This window comes from Micromys minutus (assembly GCF_963924665.1).
Source record: "Micromys minutus genome assembly, chromosome: 10".
Classification (NCBI taxonomy): Eukaryota; Metazoa; Chordata; class Mammalia; order Rodentia; family Muridae; genus Micromys; species Micromys minutus.
The window spans coordinates 49,297,397-49,317,196 of NC_137979.1; the positions used below are offsets into that span (position 1 = coordinate 49,297,397).

The 19,800-nt window shown below is 44.2% G+C and overlaps 1 protein-coding gene across 1 annotated transcript in view; it reads right to left on the bottom strand.

The window, feature by feature from the left end:
- The window catches only part of EFTUD2 (elongation factor Tu GTP binding domain containing 2), a 37,227-nt gene extending 18,147 nt beyond the window's left edge, over positions 1-19,080 (bottom strand). Inside the window, exons 1-11 of the mRNA XM_080922756.1 lie at positions 19,014-19,080; positions 15,119-15,227; positions 10,721-10,886; positions 9,893-9,971; positions 9,076-9,151; positions 8,553-8,618; positions 7,818-7,853; positions 5,883-5,973; positions 5,044-5,126; positions 3,119-3,285; positions 710-834 (exon numbers count right to left, since the gene is read on the bottom strand). Coding sequence (XP_080778882.1) covers positions 710-834; positions 3,119-3,285; positions 5,044-5,126; positions 5,883-5,973; positions 7,818-7,853; positions 8,553-8,618; positions 9,076-9,151; positions 9,893-9,971; positions 10,721-10,886; positions 15,119-15,223 — 994 coding nt within the window. The 5' untranslated portion in view covers positions 15,224-15,227; positions 19,014-19,080. The remainder of the gene's footprint in view (positions 1-709; positions 835-3,118; positions 3,286-5,043; positions 5,127-5,882; positions 5,974-7,817; positions 7,854-8,552; positions 8,619-9,075; positions 9,152-9,892; positions 9,972-10,720; positions 10,887-15,118; positions 15,228-19,013) is intronic.
- Between the last annotated feature and the right edge of the window lie 720 nt (positions 19,081-19,800).

Sequence of the window (19,800 nt, forward strand, 5' to 3'; positions counted from 1 at the left end):
CTTCTGAGGGCTGGAATCAAAAGCTTGCACCTTAAGACCAGGCTTCTTCCTAACCACTCAAACTTTCCATTTTTATTTGGAAGGGTTATAAAGATGGCTCAGGTACACAAAAATCACTGTTCTTGAAAAGGACCTGGATTGAGTTGCCAGCACCCACATAAGATGACTCACACCCACTTGTTTCCAATTCCAAGGAATCTCATGTCTTGTTCTAGCCAATGAGGTCACCTACATACTTATGGCTAGTGTACACAAGCATGAACACACACAAGCATGCACACCAAACATAAAACTTTTTCATCTTTATACACACACACACACACACACACACACAAACAAAAAACAAAGAAACAAAAAAACTGGGGCTGGAGAGATGGTTCAGAGATGGCTAAGAGCACTGACTCCTCTTCTAGAGGTCCTGAGTTCAATTCCCAGCAACCACATGGTGGCTCACAACCATCTGTAATGGGATCTGATGCCCTCTTCTGGTCTGTCTGTAAACAGCTGCAGTGTGCACACATAAATAAATCTTTAAAAACAAAACAAAACTGTCCAGAACAATTTGGCCTGAATAAAGATTCTGAGGCTTTTCAAAAGAAGCCTCAAATACAACAATAAGAGGTGACGGGGGGGGGGGGGGGGGGCAGGCTTGGGGGGGGGGAGACACATGACTAGGGAAGCAGGCGAGACGGCAGTAGGCAGAGCTTACCAAAGGTGTCAGCATAGATCTTGGCAAAGGAGCCCAGTGTGAAGCAGATGCTGTACTGAGAACTGGAGAAGCAGACGTTGCCCAGGAGCGGGGAAAGGATCAGGTTCTCATCAGTGGAATACATGCTGAAACAGAGACTGCTGTGAGCCAGTGCCAGGCTGCGCAGTAGCCCATCACTGACATGCTGCCAAGAGGAAGGGCAGCAACTCCCTGTCACAGTCTTCATCCTTCAGCCTCAGGAGGTACTGGCATAAGATTCTTAGATTTGCCAAAAGTCTGGTCAAGAAAGTGACATGATAGAATTGTTCCCTCACCCCCAGTAGCAAGCTCATTTCCCAGAGCTGGGATGTTCTGCAGTTTTGAAAAAGCTAACCACACAGGACAGTCAAGGGGAAACCTGGAGGATAGAAACCTTGGAACACAAATTAATCTAATGTGATCAGAGGGATACATTAGGGAGATGTGTGAATTCCAAGACAAAGGGATATAAAGAGATGGGCAAGGCTTGTCTGTCTAGCATGTACCAGACCTACTAGAAACCAGCCTTGGGTCTGATCCCCAGCACCAAGTACGTGTCAGCTTAGCCTGTTATCCCAGCACTCAGAGAGACAGGAAAATCAGTTCAAGCTCATCATTGGCTATGTAGGAAGTTCCAGGTTAGCCTGGGCTATAAGAGGCTCTGTCTAGAGTTGAGTGTGTGGGTAGGACATAAAAGCAACCCCAAAGAAAAGAACAGAGCAGCGCTGCTCTCTCCGCTGTCACTCTCTGGATTCTGTTCGGCCTCATTTCACGATTTGTGCTGACACTCCCTACCCCCCTTTTCTTTCTTTCAGCTTTTTGAAACAGGGTTTCTCTGTGTAGCCCCAGCTATCTTGGAACTTACTCTGTAGACCAGGCTGGCTTTGAAGAGATCCACCTGCCTCTGCCTCTGAGTGCTGAGATTAAAGACCACAATGTGGCCTCATGCTGAAACTTTCACCTCCCTATTTTGTAGAATGCAGAACCAGGTCCTGCACACAGTAAGCAAGTGCTGTATGACCAAGATACACACCCCAGGCCTTAAATTTGAAAGCCATTTAGAAAGCCAGGAGTGGAAGAGGTGTAGTCCTGTAATCACAGCATTTGGGAGGCTGAGGCAGGTGCTCAGGAGCTCAAAGAACAGGATGCCTGTGCCAGACTTTCTAGGTACCATCAAGTGCCAGCATTCCACAGCAAGACCACTAACACGGCCTACACTTGTCAATATGAGCCTCAATCTTTCATCTTCTTATGAAGCAGATACATGTAGAAAACACAATAAAGTTTTTTCATTTACCCAGCCAGTGTTAACAGTAAAGACAGCTGCAGCCAACATCACCCAGAAGTCAGGTGTATGGCCAAGTGAGCGATACTAAGTAGCTACTTAGTTTCTTTTAACATCCTAATAGGCAATTCTTCTTCATTTACTTTGTTTTTAAAAAATTCACTGACTCATTTAATTTATTGACTGTGTGGATGTATAGTGTGTGCACACATACCACCATGAGAATGGTCAGGAAACAACTCTTGCAGTGTGTTCCCTCTCTGCATCTTTACCTAGGTTCTGAGGATCCCTTAATCTGTTGAACCAGTCTGTCAGCCTTTGTGTTTTCTGACAGACAGTGTCTCATTCTGCAGCTCACGTTAACCTCAAACTCATAGCAATTTTGGTACAGCCTCCTGAGTGGCAGGATTGTAGGTGTGGACTATTATAACCAGCTTATGCATTTAAATTAAACTACTGTTTTGTGTGTATTTTGTGTGTGGGTGCACACAGTCACGGAGATGAGGCTGGAATTTAGTGCCATCTTCTATTACTTTCCACTTTAATCTCTGAGGTTTTGTAGGCATCAGTGCACCCGCAAAACACATACAATAAACAACTAATGAGCTTTTGGGGCTGAAGAGGTGTCTCAGAATGCAGAGCAGCATTATTTCTCTTGCACTAAACTAGGTTCAGTTCCCAGCACTTAAATGGACGCTCTCAACTCTCTGTACCTTTAGAGTCCTTATGCCTTCTGTAGGCATCAGGCATGTACATGGTACACATAAATACAATCCATTCAGACACAAAATCAACAAACAAATAAAGAGCTTTAAATAACCTGACCAGCATGGCTGGTGTGTGGTAAAGGTGAGACTTGGTTAGATCCTATTGACAACAAAATCAGAGATATGCTAAACTGCAGGACTGGTTAAAACACTGAGCCTATAAGGCAAGGCTTGGAGTCAATCCTGTAGACCTGATATGTACTGTCTGAACTGTCTGACAAACTAATCAACATACACCAAAGAGTTACTCTCAGAAGTCTTCAAGGGTAAAATTAAGATTTATAAAAGCCAGACTCTCCTAAAGACAGGGAATCCTCAGGGTCTCTGAGGGTCTTATACCTTATTAACCCATTGACCTCATCCACAATGTGTCGCAGCTTGTAATAAGCATCTGTTGGAGGCAGCTTCAGCTCCAAGATCAGCCGGTCGATTTTGTTGATGCAAACGGTGACTGCTAACCTTTCCTGCACGGCATGCTTGATCAGCCGCTCTGTGTTCAGCATCACCTGAGAAACATAAGGGTCTAGAGATGGTACAGATAGCAGAGCCAGAGAGAACACCCTTAACACTTGCAGTACAGGAGAAAGGGTCTGGGGATGAAGTGTCAGCTGGAGGATCATCCCCACAGCAGATACAGAACTGTTAAGAGGGTACCTACCCAGCAGGACAGAGAAGCAATATAAGGATGACTGGGGACTCAGAAGGCTAGGAAAAACTTATTGGATTTAGAAGGATTAGGATGAATGATGTACAATCTTTTTTTTTCTTTTTGCTGTGATCATAAGGATTAAACCCAGAGCCTTGTACATTTGAGGCATGCTACCTCTGAGCTACATCCCCAGGCCTTTTTTATTCTATTCTGAAACAGGGTATTACTAAGTTGCACAAGCTAGTCTCAAATCTGCTGTCTTCCTGCCTTGGCCTCCAGAGCAGTTAAGATGACAGGTATCCGCCCCATGCCTGGCTGAACAAGCCATTTATTGCTTGTTGTCATTCTTCTTATTTATTTATTTACTTAGATAAGACCTTGGTTTGTAGCCTCAGCTTGCCTCAGATTTGTAATAATCTTCTTTCTTCCCAAGTGCAGTGATTACAGGCACACAAAACTACATTTAGTTTGAACGCTTGATGCTTTCTACACCCGTGCACAGAAAAGTGACAAGTGTGTAATGTGTATTAGCTGGCTGTGCTCAGTGAATGGGACTGGAGGTGAAGTATCACAGAAGCAATGAGCACCCCCAGATCTGTTTCTTAATAGTGGTCTTCCCTATTCTGGAAGCCAAAACTCATTGAAGAAATGGCTGTTGTTAAGACCAGAGCAGGAAAGGTGTGGAAAAAAATAAGCAAGTACTAAAACCAGAGGTAGATCAAAAGGATGAAAGAGCTACCTACAAAGAACCTCTGAGAGCCAAAGATGGGTCAATCAGATCATCAAGACACGAGGAGGACATGCTGGACAGAGAGGCACACATCTTTAACCCCAGCACGCAGGAGGCAGAGACATGTAGATCTCTGAGTTGAAGGCCAGTCTGGGATAGACAGTAAGTTCTAGGCCAACCTGAGCTACACAGTGAGATTTCCTTTTACCCTCCCCCCCCTTTTTGGTTTCTTTAGACAGGGTTCCTGGAACTCGATTTATACATCAGGATGACCTCAAATGCAGAGATCCATCTGCCTCTGCCTCCCAAGTGCTGGGGTTAAAGGCATGCACCACCACTGCCTTGTTCTTCTTTTCTTTTAAAATTACATTTATTTATCTTTACGTATGTACTTATGCTCATGTAATGGAGTGGTACAGAGGTCAGAGGACTTATGGAAGCTGGTTCTCTGCTTCTACCATATGTAAGTTCTGGAGACTGAACCCAAGTAACCAGGTTTGGCAGCAAGTGTCTGAAGAGCTGACCCATGTTCCCAGAGCTCATCTCATTAAATAAATAAATAAAATAAACAAAGAAAACAATTTGTAAATACTTTTCTACAACTCACAGGAACAGACAAAAGAGAATAGAGAGCATTTTTCTAGTACAAAGATAAATTGTAAATAGACAAGAGCGAGTTCCTTGTACAATGTTAGACTTTTAATAAGGCGCCTCTGGCTCCCTCTGCTGGTGCCTCATTAGTAACAGTATGAATGAGGTTATTGGCATATCCAATCTTTCAGTTTAGAAATATAAAGACTTTCAAGTACAATCTCTAACCTCTCAGAGGAATTAGTAGGGGCATGTTAACAGGGGACTGGCTTCTAAGAGCACAGACTAACTTACCCCCTCAGCAGCATCAATGAAAAGAACCACTCCATCTGAGATGCGCAAGCCAGCTGTGACCTCATCAGAAAAATTCACATGACCTGAAAAGCAAATATCCAGCCATCACTTGGTGGAATGAGGCAGTTAGCTTCTAGGGTGACCCGAGGAACCCCAACATCCCTCTTCTTGACCACAGCACCTCAGAGTATATAAATTCTCCCATTTGAGTCCCATCCTGGGATTAAGGTATTATACAGAAAGTCTCTACATAGAGAAGGTAAAACAGCTGACACAACAACTTAGTCTGATGGGCAACCAATAGTCCAGGAGCTACAACAATCTGGAGGCAGAAGAAATGGCAAAGGAAGGCATAGGAAGCATGCGAGCTGCTCCAAGAAAACAGGTCCCAGGCAAGGCACAACTGGAGGAAGGGGTGGTGGGGGGCTTCTGAGCATTAGGCAGGGGGTACCTGATGGTGTACTGAAGGCAAGTCTGCCAGATCCCAAATTGCCCAGACATTAAATCAAACAATTACTTGTCAAGTCAGCCCTTTCCCCACAAGAAACACCTGGCAGCAGAGCCCAAGGCACCCACCCTGGCAAGCTCTGTCCACCTCTCCTGGGGTCATGGCTAGGCACGGGGCCTGACTTAAACTGAAATTAGGAAATACAGAAAAGTCCCTAAAATGTAAACTCCAATGGCAAAGTAAAGATGGAAGTGAAATCAAAGGCCAGGAGACTGTGCTGTTGTGTCAAAGAAAAGGAAATCCTTGACCAAGAACACGCTGTATTGCTCTGGGTAACCAAGCACAAACAGAAACTGGAAGAGGCTGTGACAGTAAAGGTCGAGGGGCCCACCTGGTGTGTCCATGATGTTGAAGAGGTAGGACTTCCCTTTGGTGTCCGGCAGCACCACAGTCACAGGAGTGCTCTTGATGCCGACACCTCTCTGAAATCCATAGACAGATGTTCAAGACTTATCCCTGAGCCAAAAGAATCACTTAGCTCTTGGGGTTTATCAGTTGCTAGCTGATTATGCCAATGACTCTCCTTGTAGTGGGTAGAACTGTTTTTATCTAGACCTCTGACATTATTTTGTAGATTAAAAAACATACACACATGCATACACCCACAATCCCAACCCCACCCACACACACACATACATTTTTGTTTGTTTGGCTTGTTTTCTGTTAAGACAGGATTTCTCTGTGTAGTCCTGGCACTGACTTTGTAGACCAGGCTGCTCTCAAAGTCACAGAGATCCACCTGTCTTTGAGTGTGTTGGGATTAGAGACCTGTGAGCACACATACCTTTTTAAAAAAAAAAAAAAAAAAAAACAGTGCTAGAGAATAAACTCAGAGCCTGTACATACTAAGCAAGCATTCTACCACAGAATTACATCTCTGGCCCCAAAACTAATTTTTTGGAGGATGGGGAAAAGAATATTAGGGATTGAAAATGGGTCTTATACATGCTAGGTGATCAATACCCTCATTTCTAAGGTTTTATTTTGAGACAAAGTCTCACTACGTTGTTCAGGCTGACCTCATTCTCATTCTGTAACTCTGGTAGACGTTGAACAACCTCCTTCCTTTCTGGCTGGCCTCAAACTCAAAAGATCCATCCACCTGCCCCTGCCTCCCAGTCTTGGGATTAAAGGTATAACAGCCACTACACAAAGCTGGCTTTGAACGTCTGATGGGGCCTTCTGAGTAGCTGAGATTACAGGTCTGTTCTACCTGGTACATCAGCAAGATGATAAGCCTTAAACAGTACTGCAGGGCCATCAGTTTAAAAAAAGGAAAACGAGAAGAGCAGAAAAATGACGTAAGCTCACAGGCCTCAGGTTCTCACATCCTTCATTAGAAACAAAGCAGGTAAGCATCATAAAAATAAAAAAATAATAATCTGGGTTTAGGGCTTTTGGTTCTGTTTATAAAGGAAAGAAATATTATTTTAAAAAGGGGGAAACGTTGGGCACTCACACTGCGTGCACACCTTTAATCCCAACACTCAGGAAGCAGAGGCAGAAGGATCTCTGTGAGTTCAAGGCCAGCCTGATTTATATAGCAATTCCAAGACAGGTCTACACAGAGAGACCCTATCTTATCCACCCCCTAAAAAAGACAAAAGAAAGAAAGAAAAAGGAAAAGGGAAAATCCCTCCGAAACTCCACAGTGAGGCCTCTAACAGCGGCACTGGCGAGGCTGCAGCAAACGATGCCGAGTCTGAGGCAGTACAGAACAATCAGAAAAAAAAAGCAAAACCCAAACAAAATTCTGCCACACTCTGTCAAAAATACTAACAACACTATTAGGGTGGCTTATCCTGTGGAACACTGCCCTAAATTCCTTTAGTTAACTCTGTGTATCCACATAGTTCTTTGGGGGGAAAAGGGACAGATTGTAAAGGAGGGGACAGATCTAGGCTAAAAGAGGCAAGCAAGCGGCACACTGGACCATGGCCCTTAGCAGAAGCCCCCCTGGAAGCAGATGGTCCCACAGACACATCCTAGGGTTTGTGGGATACCATAAAGATCATGTGGAATTTTACAAATATGAACATCACCTCTTGGTATTTGTTAAATCTATTCAAGGACTGGGAGGCTTAGAACCCATGCTCAGCTTGCCTTCCCAGTTCTCATTATGGGATGACTGAGAGCAGCTGGAGAGAAGAAGAGTAGGGCAAGGTTAAATGGCAGTGCTCTGGTAAAGGCCTCCCTAGCCTCTACAACACTATGGTTGATGGGTCTGTGTAGGCACAGTCTGATTTCCCAAGATATACTCACTTACCTCTTGTTCTGTGAAGAGGATGTCAGTATAGCACAGCTGAAAAACATTTAGTGATGTTAGCACCTGAATTCAGACTTCTCTCCCAAATGCAGACCATCAATCACCTCACTCACCTCCTCCCAACTCCAGGCACTTCCCTCAGGAGGAAAACTAGACTGAAGACAGCAGAGTGTCCTACAGCAATTCCAGTCAATGGGAGCAGTGCCCTCCCAGATGGAAAGGGTTCCTGCATGACACTACAGTCACTCGTGTCTGGAGAGCTAGGCTGTGCACACTGCACTGGATCTCAGGAGTGGTAAAAGGAGACACGTGCCAGCCTCCAAGTCTCACACGTCAAACAGTCAATCTGGCAGAGTCTGAACATTTATTGCACTGAGAGTTGCTGCCACAGTTGGCCTTGTTCACAGGCAGTTAAATTTACCATGAAAATAACAAGGCCTGACCGTGGATATTTATAGAGCAGACTGTTAATAAAATAATAGAAAAGAGGAGACTATGAAAGTCAGGATATATCCTGAGGAGGGATCCCAAATGCAGAACAGATCACCTAAAAATACTGCAGGTTAACATTCTCCATGCTCTTGAGAAAGCTGGAATGATCTGCTTACACCTATTAATAGATTCCAATCATACAGAAACAGTCTGAAGACACCTCTGTTGATGAGTGCAGGTGAGGGACTGGAGGGAGCAAGGCATCCCCTTCATTCCCAACAGTTTGGCCCAACTTCTACTTACATCTTGGTCATAGCGCTTTCTGATTTCTGGATGCGTCTGTTCTATTAAACAATCTACGAAACACGTCTGAAAAAGAAGAGATGGATAAGACCTGCAATCGTGTCAGAAAATCTGTGCCTTTCTCCCCAAGCTCCCAATGCACCATGTAATTCAGCATGAAGGAAGATAGAGAAAAACCAAGAGAATTATGGGACAGCAAAGGATTAACACAGAAGCCACAAGATTAGTTTTCAATGAAAGATGAAATCTTTCTTGGAAAGTCTTCCCTCAGGAAATAAAAGGTTATAAAAACCAGAGTAAGGTTCAATTTTTCCTTTTTTTTTTTTTTTTTGTCTAGATATAAACACACAGCTCAAGCATGTAAGTGGCTGGAATGTCACAACAGTTCCATAAGAGCATGCAGGGAGAGGGAGCGTTGTCATCATGCCCCCCACCCCTACCCAGCCTTAGAATTTCATAAGGCCTCAGAAGACAAGCAGGTACAGAGAGAAATCCCATCCCAAGAAGCAGAATAGCCTCTCACCTTGCCGTGGTGGAGATGGCCACACAAAGTCACGTTTCGGATGAGCTCAGAGTTGTCCATCAGATCTGCTAAGAAACTGGAAGGAAAAAGGCAAAGAGAAAAGAAACTATGACAGAAGCCCTCCCAGGAGGGTGGCACAGAGGCGGCTCAGCTATTTCCATGCGGTAACAACTTTCAGATCAACTGCAGAATACTCATAGCCCTGGCTCAGGGTTCTCATGAGCCAACACAGCCTGAAAAACCAAGGCCACGAGACCAGTGCCCTCTGGATGAAAGTGTACAGGGATGCGCCATAGAGTGAATGGGGAGGCTGGAAGACAACTTTTGGGAGTTGGTTCTGTCATCTGGGTTTCAGGAATTAAACTTAGTTTGTCAGACTTGTCATGCCCATAATTATATAAATTCTGGCATGGTGGGTCACATAGTAATCCTAGTGCTTAGGTGGTGGGAGCAACAGGATCAGACAGATAGGAAGAATAAAAAGATTATCAGCAGATGCTTCCCGGAGCTGTTTCTGAGCTGCTGACCACAGCTCTAAAGACTGATCTCAACAGAACACAGAGTTCCCACGCTGGTAATTAGAACACCTCACTCTGTCTCGAGACTGGCTTCAGGGACTACTCTGGGTTAGAGGTAGTGCTAGGATGAAGGAAGGGGAGACAACTGACATCCAGATGAGCTGGGAGAGACTGAACCTAAACATCCCAGCAGCCAAACTGACAGATCATAAAGAATTGCTGTCATAATTCTGTCTCTTTCAACCACAAACCACATTTTCCTGCCTCTAAGAGAAGAACTGAGGGATCTTATAACTTACTCCATCTCATACACCGTGACAGGTAATGTCTGCTCCATCAGAGTGAATTTCTTGGTTTTCACCGGCTTTATAATGGGCTCTGGAAGGAGAGAAGAAAAGGTAGGCATAAAAAGGTAGAGAGCTCTGCTCCGCTGGCTTGGGCTTCAGAGTGCATGATATCTAACAGCAATTTAGTTTATTCTCAGCATCCGTAACTCAAGTTGAGAAAGTCCGGAATGCTATTTCAGCCTGAGACAGTGAAGGGACTTCAGCTTACTTGGTGGGATGTGGGGAACAAACGGACACAAAAACCTAACTCTCTGTACATCTTACAATGGTTATTGCTTTTCTGAATCACTATTAAGAGGTGGACAACAGGCTCCACAAGGACTGCTCAGACAGACTGGAATTTACATGGGAAACATCAGACACATCAAAGAGAGTATGGCAGTCTTTAATCATCAAGAAGTGGATAAAGCAAATTCTTTTTAAAATATATGCAACTATTTAGTTATCTTATTTCATGTTTATGTTTGTATATCACATGCATGCCTGGAACCTTCAGAGGTCAGAAAAGAGCACTGGGTCCTCTGGAGCTGGTGTGAGTGTGCTTAGAATTGAGCCAGGGTCCTCTGCAAGTGCAGCCAGAGCTCTTAGCTGCTGAACCACTGTGATAGCCCCAAAATACAAACTTTTGCTCACTCACAAGTTAAGGGTTTTGCTGAATATTGAAACAAAGATAATTGACTCTTAATCCAGAAATACTGAAAAAATTTTAAAAACTGCCTAATTCATTCACTGAACTTTGAAGACTCGCTGACAGCTAGCCAAGGTTTCCTTCAGCCGTACCTGTGAGGGGCTGCGTGTCCTCCTCCTGGACTATGGTCTCCACCTCTGGACCATACACCTCCTCGGCTGTGGGATAGTACTTCTTGTCCTCATGCAGCACCACCTCCATCCCGGGGTGGTCCTCATCGTGCTCTCCCACATCATCCTCGTCCTCATCCTCATCCATCTAAAGACAAGAGAGAGGAGAGGACAGAGGGGTACCTTTTCCTGCTTGATGACCAGCTGTCCTCTTCTGTGTGAGAGCTGCATCTTCCTTCAAATCCTGTGCTAGTGAGGGGGTCCCCACCCCTGTAGGGACTCTGGGAGCCTTGGCTATGGCCAGCTCTGTTGCATCAAACTTGCCCCACTCTTTATCCCATTAAGACTGGCCACAGTGAAATGAGATGAAAGAAAACAAATAGCTCATCACAGCACTTCCAATTAAGAAAGAAACAAACAAAACCCACTTTCTCCAAGGACAAAAACCAGAAGCCAGAGGTAGAAATTAGGAACAAACTCGTATCTTTAAATTTTCACTTAGGTTGACAAATGGTTTTGATGTTATCTTGAGAACATACTGAGAGGAAGGTTGGTTAGGCACCTACTGTAGTAATTTGGGAAAGAGATGGTGACTGCACCATGCATCTGTGAAGGTGGTGTGAGGAGGTTGACCTAGAAATATTTGTAGAATCAAGTGTTTTCTAATAAACGAAAATATACATAAAAAGAGAAAGGAGGCCTCTGGCCTAAGCAACTAAAGCAAGGCACTGTACTTACAGGGATGAGGAAGGATGTGAGAGCCATATGGGGAGAGACTTAGAATCTAGCATATTCACTACATTTGAGACCCTACATGAGGTACTAAGGAGAAATGACAAGCTAGATGTAGGACACATACAACTGAAGCTCAAGAAAACAGTCTTTGAAGACAAAAACCCAAGAGTGCTCTGGACAAAGAAGTCACCTGACAGACTGAATATGATGACCAGTGTGGGGGAGTAGGGGGGGTGGTGGTGAGTGTGTGTATGTGTGTAAAATGGAACTTTATGTCTGCTGGCATTTGAAGGCCTGGGAGAAGAAGCTAGGGTCACAAGGGTAAAGGTAGGGGCCTCCCTGGAAAACAAGGGAAGAGAGGAAAGGAGGGAATAAGTTCCAGATGCTACAGACAGGTCAAGTGAGACTGAGATTGACAGGCCAGAGCCATAGTGACTTTGACAAGAGCAGTGTCCAAGGAGTAGGATTTGAGTGGGCTAGAGAGCAAATCGGAGATTTAAATAAACAGCTTCAACAACTTTTCTGAAACATGCATTTAGGGAAGAAAATAGGGAGGTAACTGAAGGGGGGATGGGGTCAGAAGAGGGCTGGGGTGGTACCAGAAATGGAACCCAGGCCCTCCTACCCACTAGACAAGTGCACTTTCTTCTGTTGGAACTGGGTCTCACCCAGGGTAGCACTGAACTACCTACCTAGCTAGCATTATGAGCAAAGAATTTTTGGGGTTTTTCTGTTTGTTTTTTTCTGAGACAGGGTTTCTCCATGTAGCCCTTGCTCTCTAAGAACTCACTCTGTAGACCAGGCTAGACGTGCACTCACAGAGAAAACCATTTGTCCACAAGAACAGAGCGGAAGGCATTGTGTGCAGTAAGGTGGGTAACTACAGTGGTGGGTGTTTGTTTTCTTTCACACAAATTCCAAAATGTCAACCTGTTTTTCAGAAAAGAATGCAAATACCTGCAGTGGTGGGCTGCCTGGCCACCTCCTGCCATCTGTATGTTCTGCTTTTATTAAAGCAGCCCGAGATGACATCAGCGCTTTCAGCAGCCAAACATATCCTACTGGTAATAGCTCCAAAATAGCTACCAAGCCAGTCGCCTGTCCCATACAGTTGAATGCATTAGGAACGTAACCGTGGGCTTTATGTAATAACTCCTGCCTCTAACCATCTCCACTTGAGCACCATGCAATAGTTCAAATGAGCCTGAAATAAAGCTAACAAGTATCCTTCAGCGTTCCCTTTGTCTGCTAACAGCATTGTTCTAGCTCCTCAGCATCCTCATTCCCCTTCTCCCTTCATATTCAAGCAGTGGTCCATGTCCTCATCTTCACAAGGACACTGGCAGTACTGCAAAGCCCTGGTTGGTTGTCAGGCCTCTGACCCCCTTTCACTGAAAGAAGAACTCCAGCATTTTGTTTTGACTGTGTAGCATTGGCTGTCCTAGACCTCACTGTGTGGACCAGGCTAGCCATAAACTGCCAGTCTTGGTCTCCGCTGAAATTTAAGGCATGCATCACCTCATCTGGCTCTTATGCCATTTTCTATTCAAGGCCTTCAACTCTGACCCCCACCTCCTCTGCTTCGCACCCACAGCTGTCCTCTAAGTACTAGACTTTGGTGATCTGGAGAAAAGATGGTTTACCTGTTAGTTACCTGTGGACCCTTCTCCCTGTACTCCTTCCCTCCAGAATGAAAACCCTTCTTACAAACTCCTATGCATTTGAGCTCCAAATAGCATTTTCCCCCTTCAAGACATGATTTTCCTCTGTTTAGGAAAACATCAATGTACATAAAAACATTTTTTTAATTAATTCAAGACAGTTTTCTGTGTAGTCCTGGCTGTCTTCGAACTCAGATCTGCCTGTCTCTGCCTCCAAGTGTTGGGATTAAAGGCTTGAGCTACCACCACAGCCCAGCTCTAATTCCATTTTAAGAGAAATTATTGTTTTTTGTCCCACAGCCTCTCCTTTCCACCCTCCATCTTGGTAGTGTTAAAGACTAAATCCAGTGTACCTTGTGCACACCAGGGAAGTACCCTGGCACTAAAGCTGTATCACCACAGAGGCTCTCAGCTCACCGACATTCCCCCAACACCCCAGCAGGGTGCAGTCCATCTGGACCTGAACACACACACACACACACACACTGAAGATTCCAGCTAGTTTCCTCTCACCACATCTACAAGAAGCTCCTACCTTCTTTTTCCTAGTGCTTATTGTTTCTAGCTTAAGCAACATTTTCCTTTATGGAGACTGATGGCAGCCAGACTCTGTTCCCATTCCCACGAATTTAAACCCCTTGCAAATCCAGACTAATCCATCACTAAGAAATGGGATGAGCCTATTTTTCACTGTTTGACAGTTTTATGCATTTATATAAGTATCTGTTTTCACCCTTCCTCTTCTCATCTCACTATAATCATTCAGTAAGACCCACTTTCATTAAATGTATGTTTTACTCATCAAGTTCTGAATAATGCTAAAAGATACGCCACTCTGGATACCTGTTGCTATTTGAATGCAACTGTCTCTCACTAGCTCATGTTTGAGCTTCTGGCCCCAGTTGGTCATGCTATTCTGGGCTGTTGTGGAACACTGGAAGATGGAGTCGTGAAGTTTACAGTCTGGCTCCGGTTTCTGTCCTCTCTGTGCTTCCTGGTACCCTGAGATAAGACTAAGTAGCTGCCATAGAGCCAACTGCGGTTATGTCTTCTCCACTATGAGCAACAGTAATCCGTCATATTAACAGCTATAAATCCTTCCTCCTGCAAGGTATTTGCAATGACAAGAAACATAACAGTACCCCCTCCCTTTTAAAAAATAGTATCTGTACTAATTTTTTGGTGCTATTCTTTTGAGACAGGATCTCATTTAGCTCAGACTTTTCTCAAACTCATTATGGAACCAAGGCTGACTTTGAACTCCTTATTTCTGGAGTCTGTTTCTAAGTGCTGGGATTACATACACTTCTGATTTTATAATGGAGTGCCTTCTAAAAACCAGTTCGGGGTTGGAGATTTAGCTCAGTGGTAGTGTTTGACTAGAAAGCTCAAGGCCCTGGGTTCGGGCCTCAGCTCTGAAAAAAAAGAAAAAAGAAAAAACCATCTCAAACCATTCTGAACATTATCTCCCATTCCTAAACCAGAGTGACAGGAACCCCCGCTGCCCTCCCCCTTACCCCCCCCATATGCCTCTTTTAAAATCAGGGCTTAGGAAGGAGTTCTGAGTGCAGACATACCAACACAGTTGTCTCCCAGTGATGACACGGGATCATTTCTTTTTGTCAAAAGATACGGCTGGGAACTAAAAGAGCTACTACAGAACTATTACTGGAGCTCAGGTTAAACCCAACTCATGAACAAAACCCCCTTAGACCCACTTTTAAACTTTAGGAGCCAATATAAAATCCCAATACAAGTCATCTAAACTACTCAACAGTAGCTGGGCAGTGGTGGCACATGCCATTTGTCCCAGCACTTGGGAGGCAGAGGTAGGCTGGTCTCTGCGGAGTTCCAGGATAGCCAGGGCAGTCTGTGTGCCTGTCTTGAAATCCACTCCTCACCACCCAGGGAACATGAGAGATTAGTGCAGGTCATTGTGAGAATACTGTAAAGCAAGGGATAAAGAAAACAGTGTTTGTTTTACCTCATCGAGATCTTTCGTCTCTCTTCCCAGTTCATCATCATCTTCATCAGAATCAAGCTCTGGTCCAATATAATTCCCAAATTCATCATACAAGTCAGTATCCATGATGCTAAAATTCAAGGAGAGAAGTTAGGGTCTGGCAAGTAACAATCCTACCCTTACCTCTCCTACCATGTGGGCAGGTGTTACCCGGTGATTGAGTGTCTGACCAATCTACTGAATAGTTTCCCCAGAGTGCAACCTTTCTCCACTTCTCCGCCCTGGTCATTCTATCTACTTACAGCTCACACCCTTTTTTTAGGGTCGGAGGGCCTCTTTGTTGCCCAAGCTGGCCTCAAACTCTATGTAGTTTATGTTGGTCTTAAACTCCTGATCCTCCTGCCTTAGCCTCCTAAGTGCTGGGATTACAAACATAGGCCCATGCCTGGCTTTTTTTTTTTTTTTTTTTTTTTAATTTTCTGATTTATTTTTATTTTCTGTGTATGAATGTTTTCCCTGCATGTGTCTTTTTTTTTTTTTGATCTTTGAATGTACCCATTTTATTTTGTTTTGTAATTGTGAATCTACTTTTGCATTGAACTTAAAAGCATATCTGGCATTAAAATCTTAATATTGACATTGATTTATCTCTTAATTCTTTTAACAATAATTCAAAATACTTTTCTTTTTTTTCTAAAACATTGGTTTCCTTCCTTTGTCCAGCCTTTATTAAGAAAATTAAGTGGCAAAAAGAAGCATAGGCTATCACTAGTGTTATTTTAACACAATCATACTTATAATTTCCTACTCATTTATGTGTTTGTAATATATAAATTTTCAATTTGAAAAATAACATATTTTATAACTCCAGAATATTGAAGAAGTACCAGGCAATTGTGTGCCATGCTCATAGGCACATGTTGCCCACTGAAGCCAGACCCCTAGAACTGAAACTTCACAGTTATAAGTTAACATGTGGATGATGATAGTCCTTTGAAGGAGCAGCCAGTCGTCATAACCACTGAACCATCTTTCCAGTTGCACCTGGCTTTATTTTTAAAGACAGGTTCTCACTATTACCCAACCTGGCCTTCCTGTGTCTCTGTCCCCCACCAAGAGCTGACATAATGGGTATACAACTAATGCCTGGTCCACCTCCCCTTTCTACATTTATTTAATCAATTAAATTTATTTATTTATGCGTCTGTCTATGTGTAATCTTATGTACATGTATCAAAAGACAGCACTGGAAGACATTCTTTGGGAACATGAGAATTGTCACGGAGTGCTAGGTAGGATCCGACTCCAAGTCTTCAGGGCTGCCTAGAAAATACTCTTAAATGCTAAAGCATTTTTACAGCATCTCACTTAAAAAAAATTAACATTCTCAAAATATCACAACACAATCATCAAAATAAAAACAGTACCAGCAGTAATTCTACCTAATACATAGACTTCACAAAGTCTGAAAAACTCTTCCAGTCAAACTACACAAACAAGGACACAAACCAGGATCTTACACTTGCCCTGAAATATCTTTATTCTTCTGGGTTTTTAAAAAAGATTTATTTCTTTCATGTATGTGGGTACACTGTCACTGTCACTGTCTTCAGACATATCAGAAGAGGGCAACGGATCCCATTACAGATGGTTGTGAGCCACCATGTGGTTGCTGGGAATTGAACTCAGGACCTCTACAAGAGCAGTCAGTGCTCTTAACTGTTGAGGCTTCTCTCCAGCCCATCTTTATTCTTTTAATCAAGAATGGTTTTCTAGTCTTGACTTTCGAAATTTGACACTTTTTTAGATTACAAAGCATTGAATTTGCACCTGCTCTAAGAGGTACACCATGCCAACTTATTCTCACTGATGATTCTAACTTTGACCCCTAACATGGTGACAGCAAACATGCTTGTCATTATAAAATTACTCATTTTCCCTTTGTGATAAGAACTCATTTCATTGTTCTGGCTGCTCTTTGAAAGGATCCACACACTAGCTTATAATTGTCTGCAATCCCAATGAATTTTCCCCCAATTCAATTACTGAAATTCTGTTCAAAGGAACAGTTTAGATCCCACCCTTCAAGTTTTCCTAGCCCTTCAGCCTCTCACTTCTCTCTTCAGGACCTGTCCAAATGCTAGGTAACTACTGTTATTCTCACCAACAACTCTATGGATTGTGAGCAACAAAAACCAGAGCGGGGAGAAGCAACAGGCCCCTGGGGTTAAAGGCTTTGATTCATCATATCTTAGCCTCATCTCTAGTGAAGATGTAACTCAAAGCAGTTAGTTTATCTCCCTAGAATGAATTACCATGACCTAAAACCTTGACTAAGTACCCAGCTGTGTGGCCTGATGACCTGGCTTCAGTCTTGGAAACCCACAAAAAAGCCACACATGGTAGTGTGTCTGTGATCCTAGACTGCCCACAGGAAATGGGAGGCAGAGATTCTCTGAAACTCAAGAGCCAATTAGCCTGGTATTGGCAGTAAAAAGGAGATCCTAGAGCTCAAAACAGGTCAAGAGATGAAGACCAAACCCTGAAGGTTGTCCTCTGACCTCCACTTGCAAGCCACAGCATGCCTGACCCTCACTCACTACACAGAAACGCAAACATACACACAGAAATGCACAAAGTATGATTAGCCTGAGATCTTATACCCATGATCCTACGTATATCCTGAGCATGAGAGACCCTGTCTCAAAAAACAACAAATAACAAATGTTGGTCAACATAAAACCTGACCTTGAGCATGTGTTCACAGGCCAATACCCCAGACAATTAGTAACGGTAACCAAGTGGAATGTTTAGTTCTGCTGAGGAATGGCTGTAAATAAAACGCAGAATCAGAGTGCTAATCACTAGTAATTAAACATAACTCATTATGGAGACTCTGATAGACCTATGGTTTTTATTTCTCAGAGGCTACCACAATTATGCGCAATGCATTCTCCTGAGAACCCCATCAGGTGATGGCACAAACTTTTAAAGAAAGATGTTTACCCAACAAGCCAAGCTCATCTCTGCCTCAATACTATTGTCAGTCCCATTGTCCTCTGGCTATTTTTAACTTCATAATTCACTTAACTCACCCCTCTCCTTTAATGTCACCTATTTGTCACTCTAAAACTCCCTCTAATCTCTTAGTGTGTGGTCGGGTACTTAAGATCAAATCCTGGTCCTCACACTCTACTAAACACTTCTCCACAGAGTTATACCCTCAGCCTAAGTAAATGAAGGTTATGCCTGAGTAGTACTTAGGGAGCATGTGTTTTGTCAGTAGCATCTGCTACTGACAAACGTTAATAATAAAATCGGAACAAAACGACAACAGTGCCTGGGACAAAACAGGCCCTCAATATGTTTTGTTAATTCTGTTTTCCGAGGGTGGGATGGGGTGAACTAACGACATGCTTAGCTAAGTAAAGCTAGTCTCTAAATACTAAAACTGCATCTTCCCGCTACAACGCTGATTCTCAAAGGAATGCTGAAATCTTTTCTGGTTTGACTTTTTTTTTTGAACCAGACCCACTGCTTAGCCTTGAACCTTCACCAATATTCCTACCCGTATCTCCAGCGCGGAAGAATTAAGCACTAGCCATCACAGCCAGCTTGGATGCAGAATAGTTTGAAGATGGAAACAGTTTGGCGGTGCAGCAGGGACCTATGGATGGGGGAGTGGCAGGGGTCTGGGTCTTTACAGCGCCACCTTTAAGGAAAAGAATCTTAACCACGCTGGGTACCGACTGGAACGTCTGTGTGCGTGTGTTAGGGGGTTGGTGTCTTGCATTCCCTTTCCCTCGCCAGAATTTAATTTACCCGTTAGTTAAGCGAAAGGGATAAATAGCCTCTGCCCAAGCTCATGTTTCTTTCATTCCCCAACCCCCGAGAGTACCCTTCCCGGCCAGCTCACCCGCCGAGCACCCAGCCGAGGGCCCCGAGTCCGCCGCCTGAGCCCGCGCTTCCGCCGCACGCCGCGACAACGCTGGCGCCGGTCGCCAGGAAGGACCCCGAGCACGTCGCCCGACCGCCTCGCCTCGGAGGACAGCCTTCTGCCTGAGGAACAGCTTCGAGGAATTCTGACCTCGGAGACAGAAACGGTGAAAGCCAACTTTTAGGTACTCAAAATGAAGCGTGAACTGCTCCAGAAAAACACAAGGTCGGAGGATTCTCAGATCTGATCAGGCGCCCCGGGACAGCCTAAAGGGAGGGCCTTCGGGCCGGTCACGTGAGCGGGCTAGTGGAGCCGTTGCTAGGCAACAGTAGCTGATGGCTGGGCGTTGCGCTGAGTTCTAACAGATCGAGGGGCTTTCTCAAAAGAAAACAAGGGGTACAAGATTGGGGCTGCTGGGTGAGAGTTTAGGGACAGTAAAGGGGATTGCTCTAGTCATTCTATAATTGGGGAAGGCTTAGAACTTGCCAGGGAAGTGGGCCGGGTTGGGAGAGTCTGTAGTCTCTATTGCTCCCTAGGCTGAGCCTAGAGGAAAGATCATGAGCCCAGAAGTTTTGGAGAGAACAAACTAGGCTACATAGCGAGATCTCTCCATCCCAAAATACTGCATAGGATCTGAGACACTTGAGTACAATTATTGGCTGGCTAACACAAGACCACTTCTTGGCTTTCCACTTCTCATCGTTGGGATGGGGGGGGGGGGTGGCTGTGAATTTGCTTGTGGACCAGCTCATTTCCTGCCCTTGGG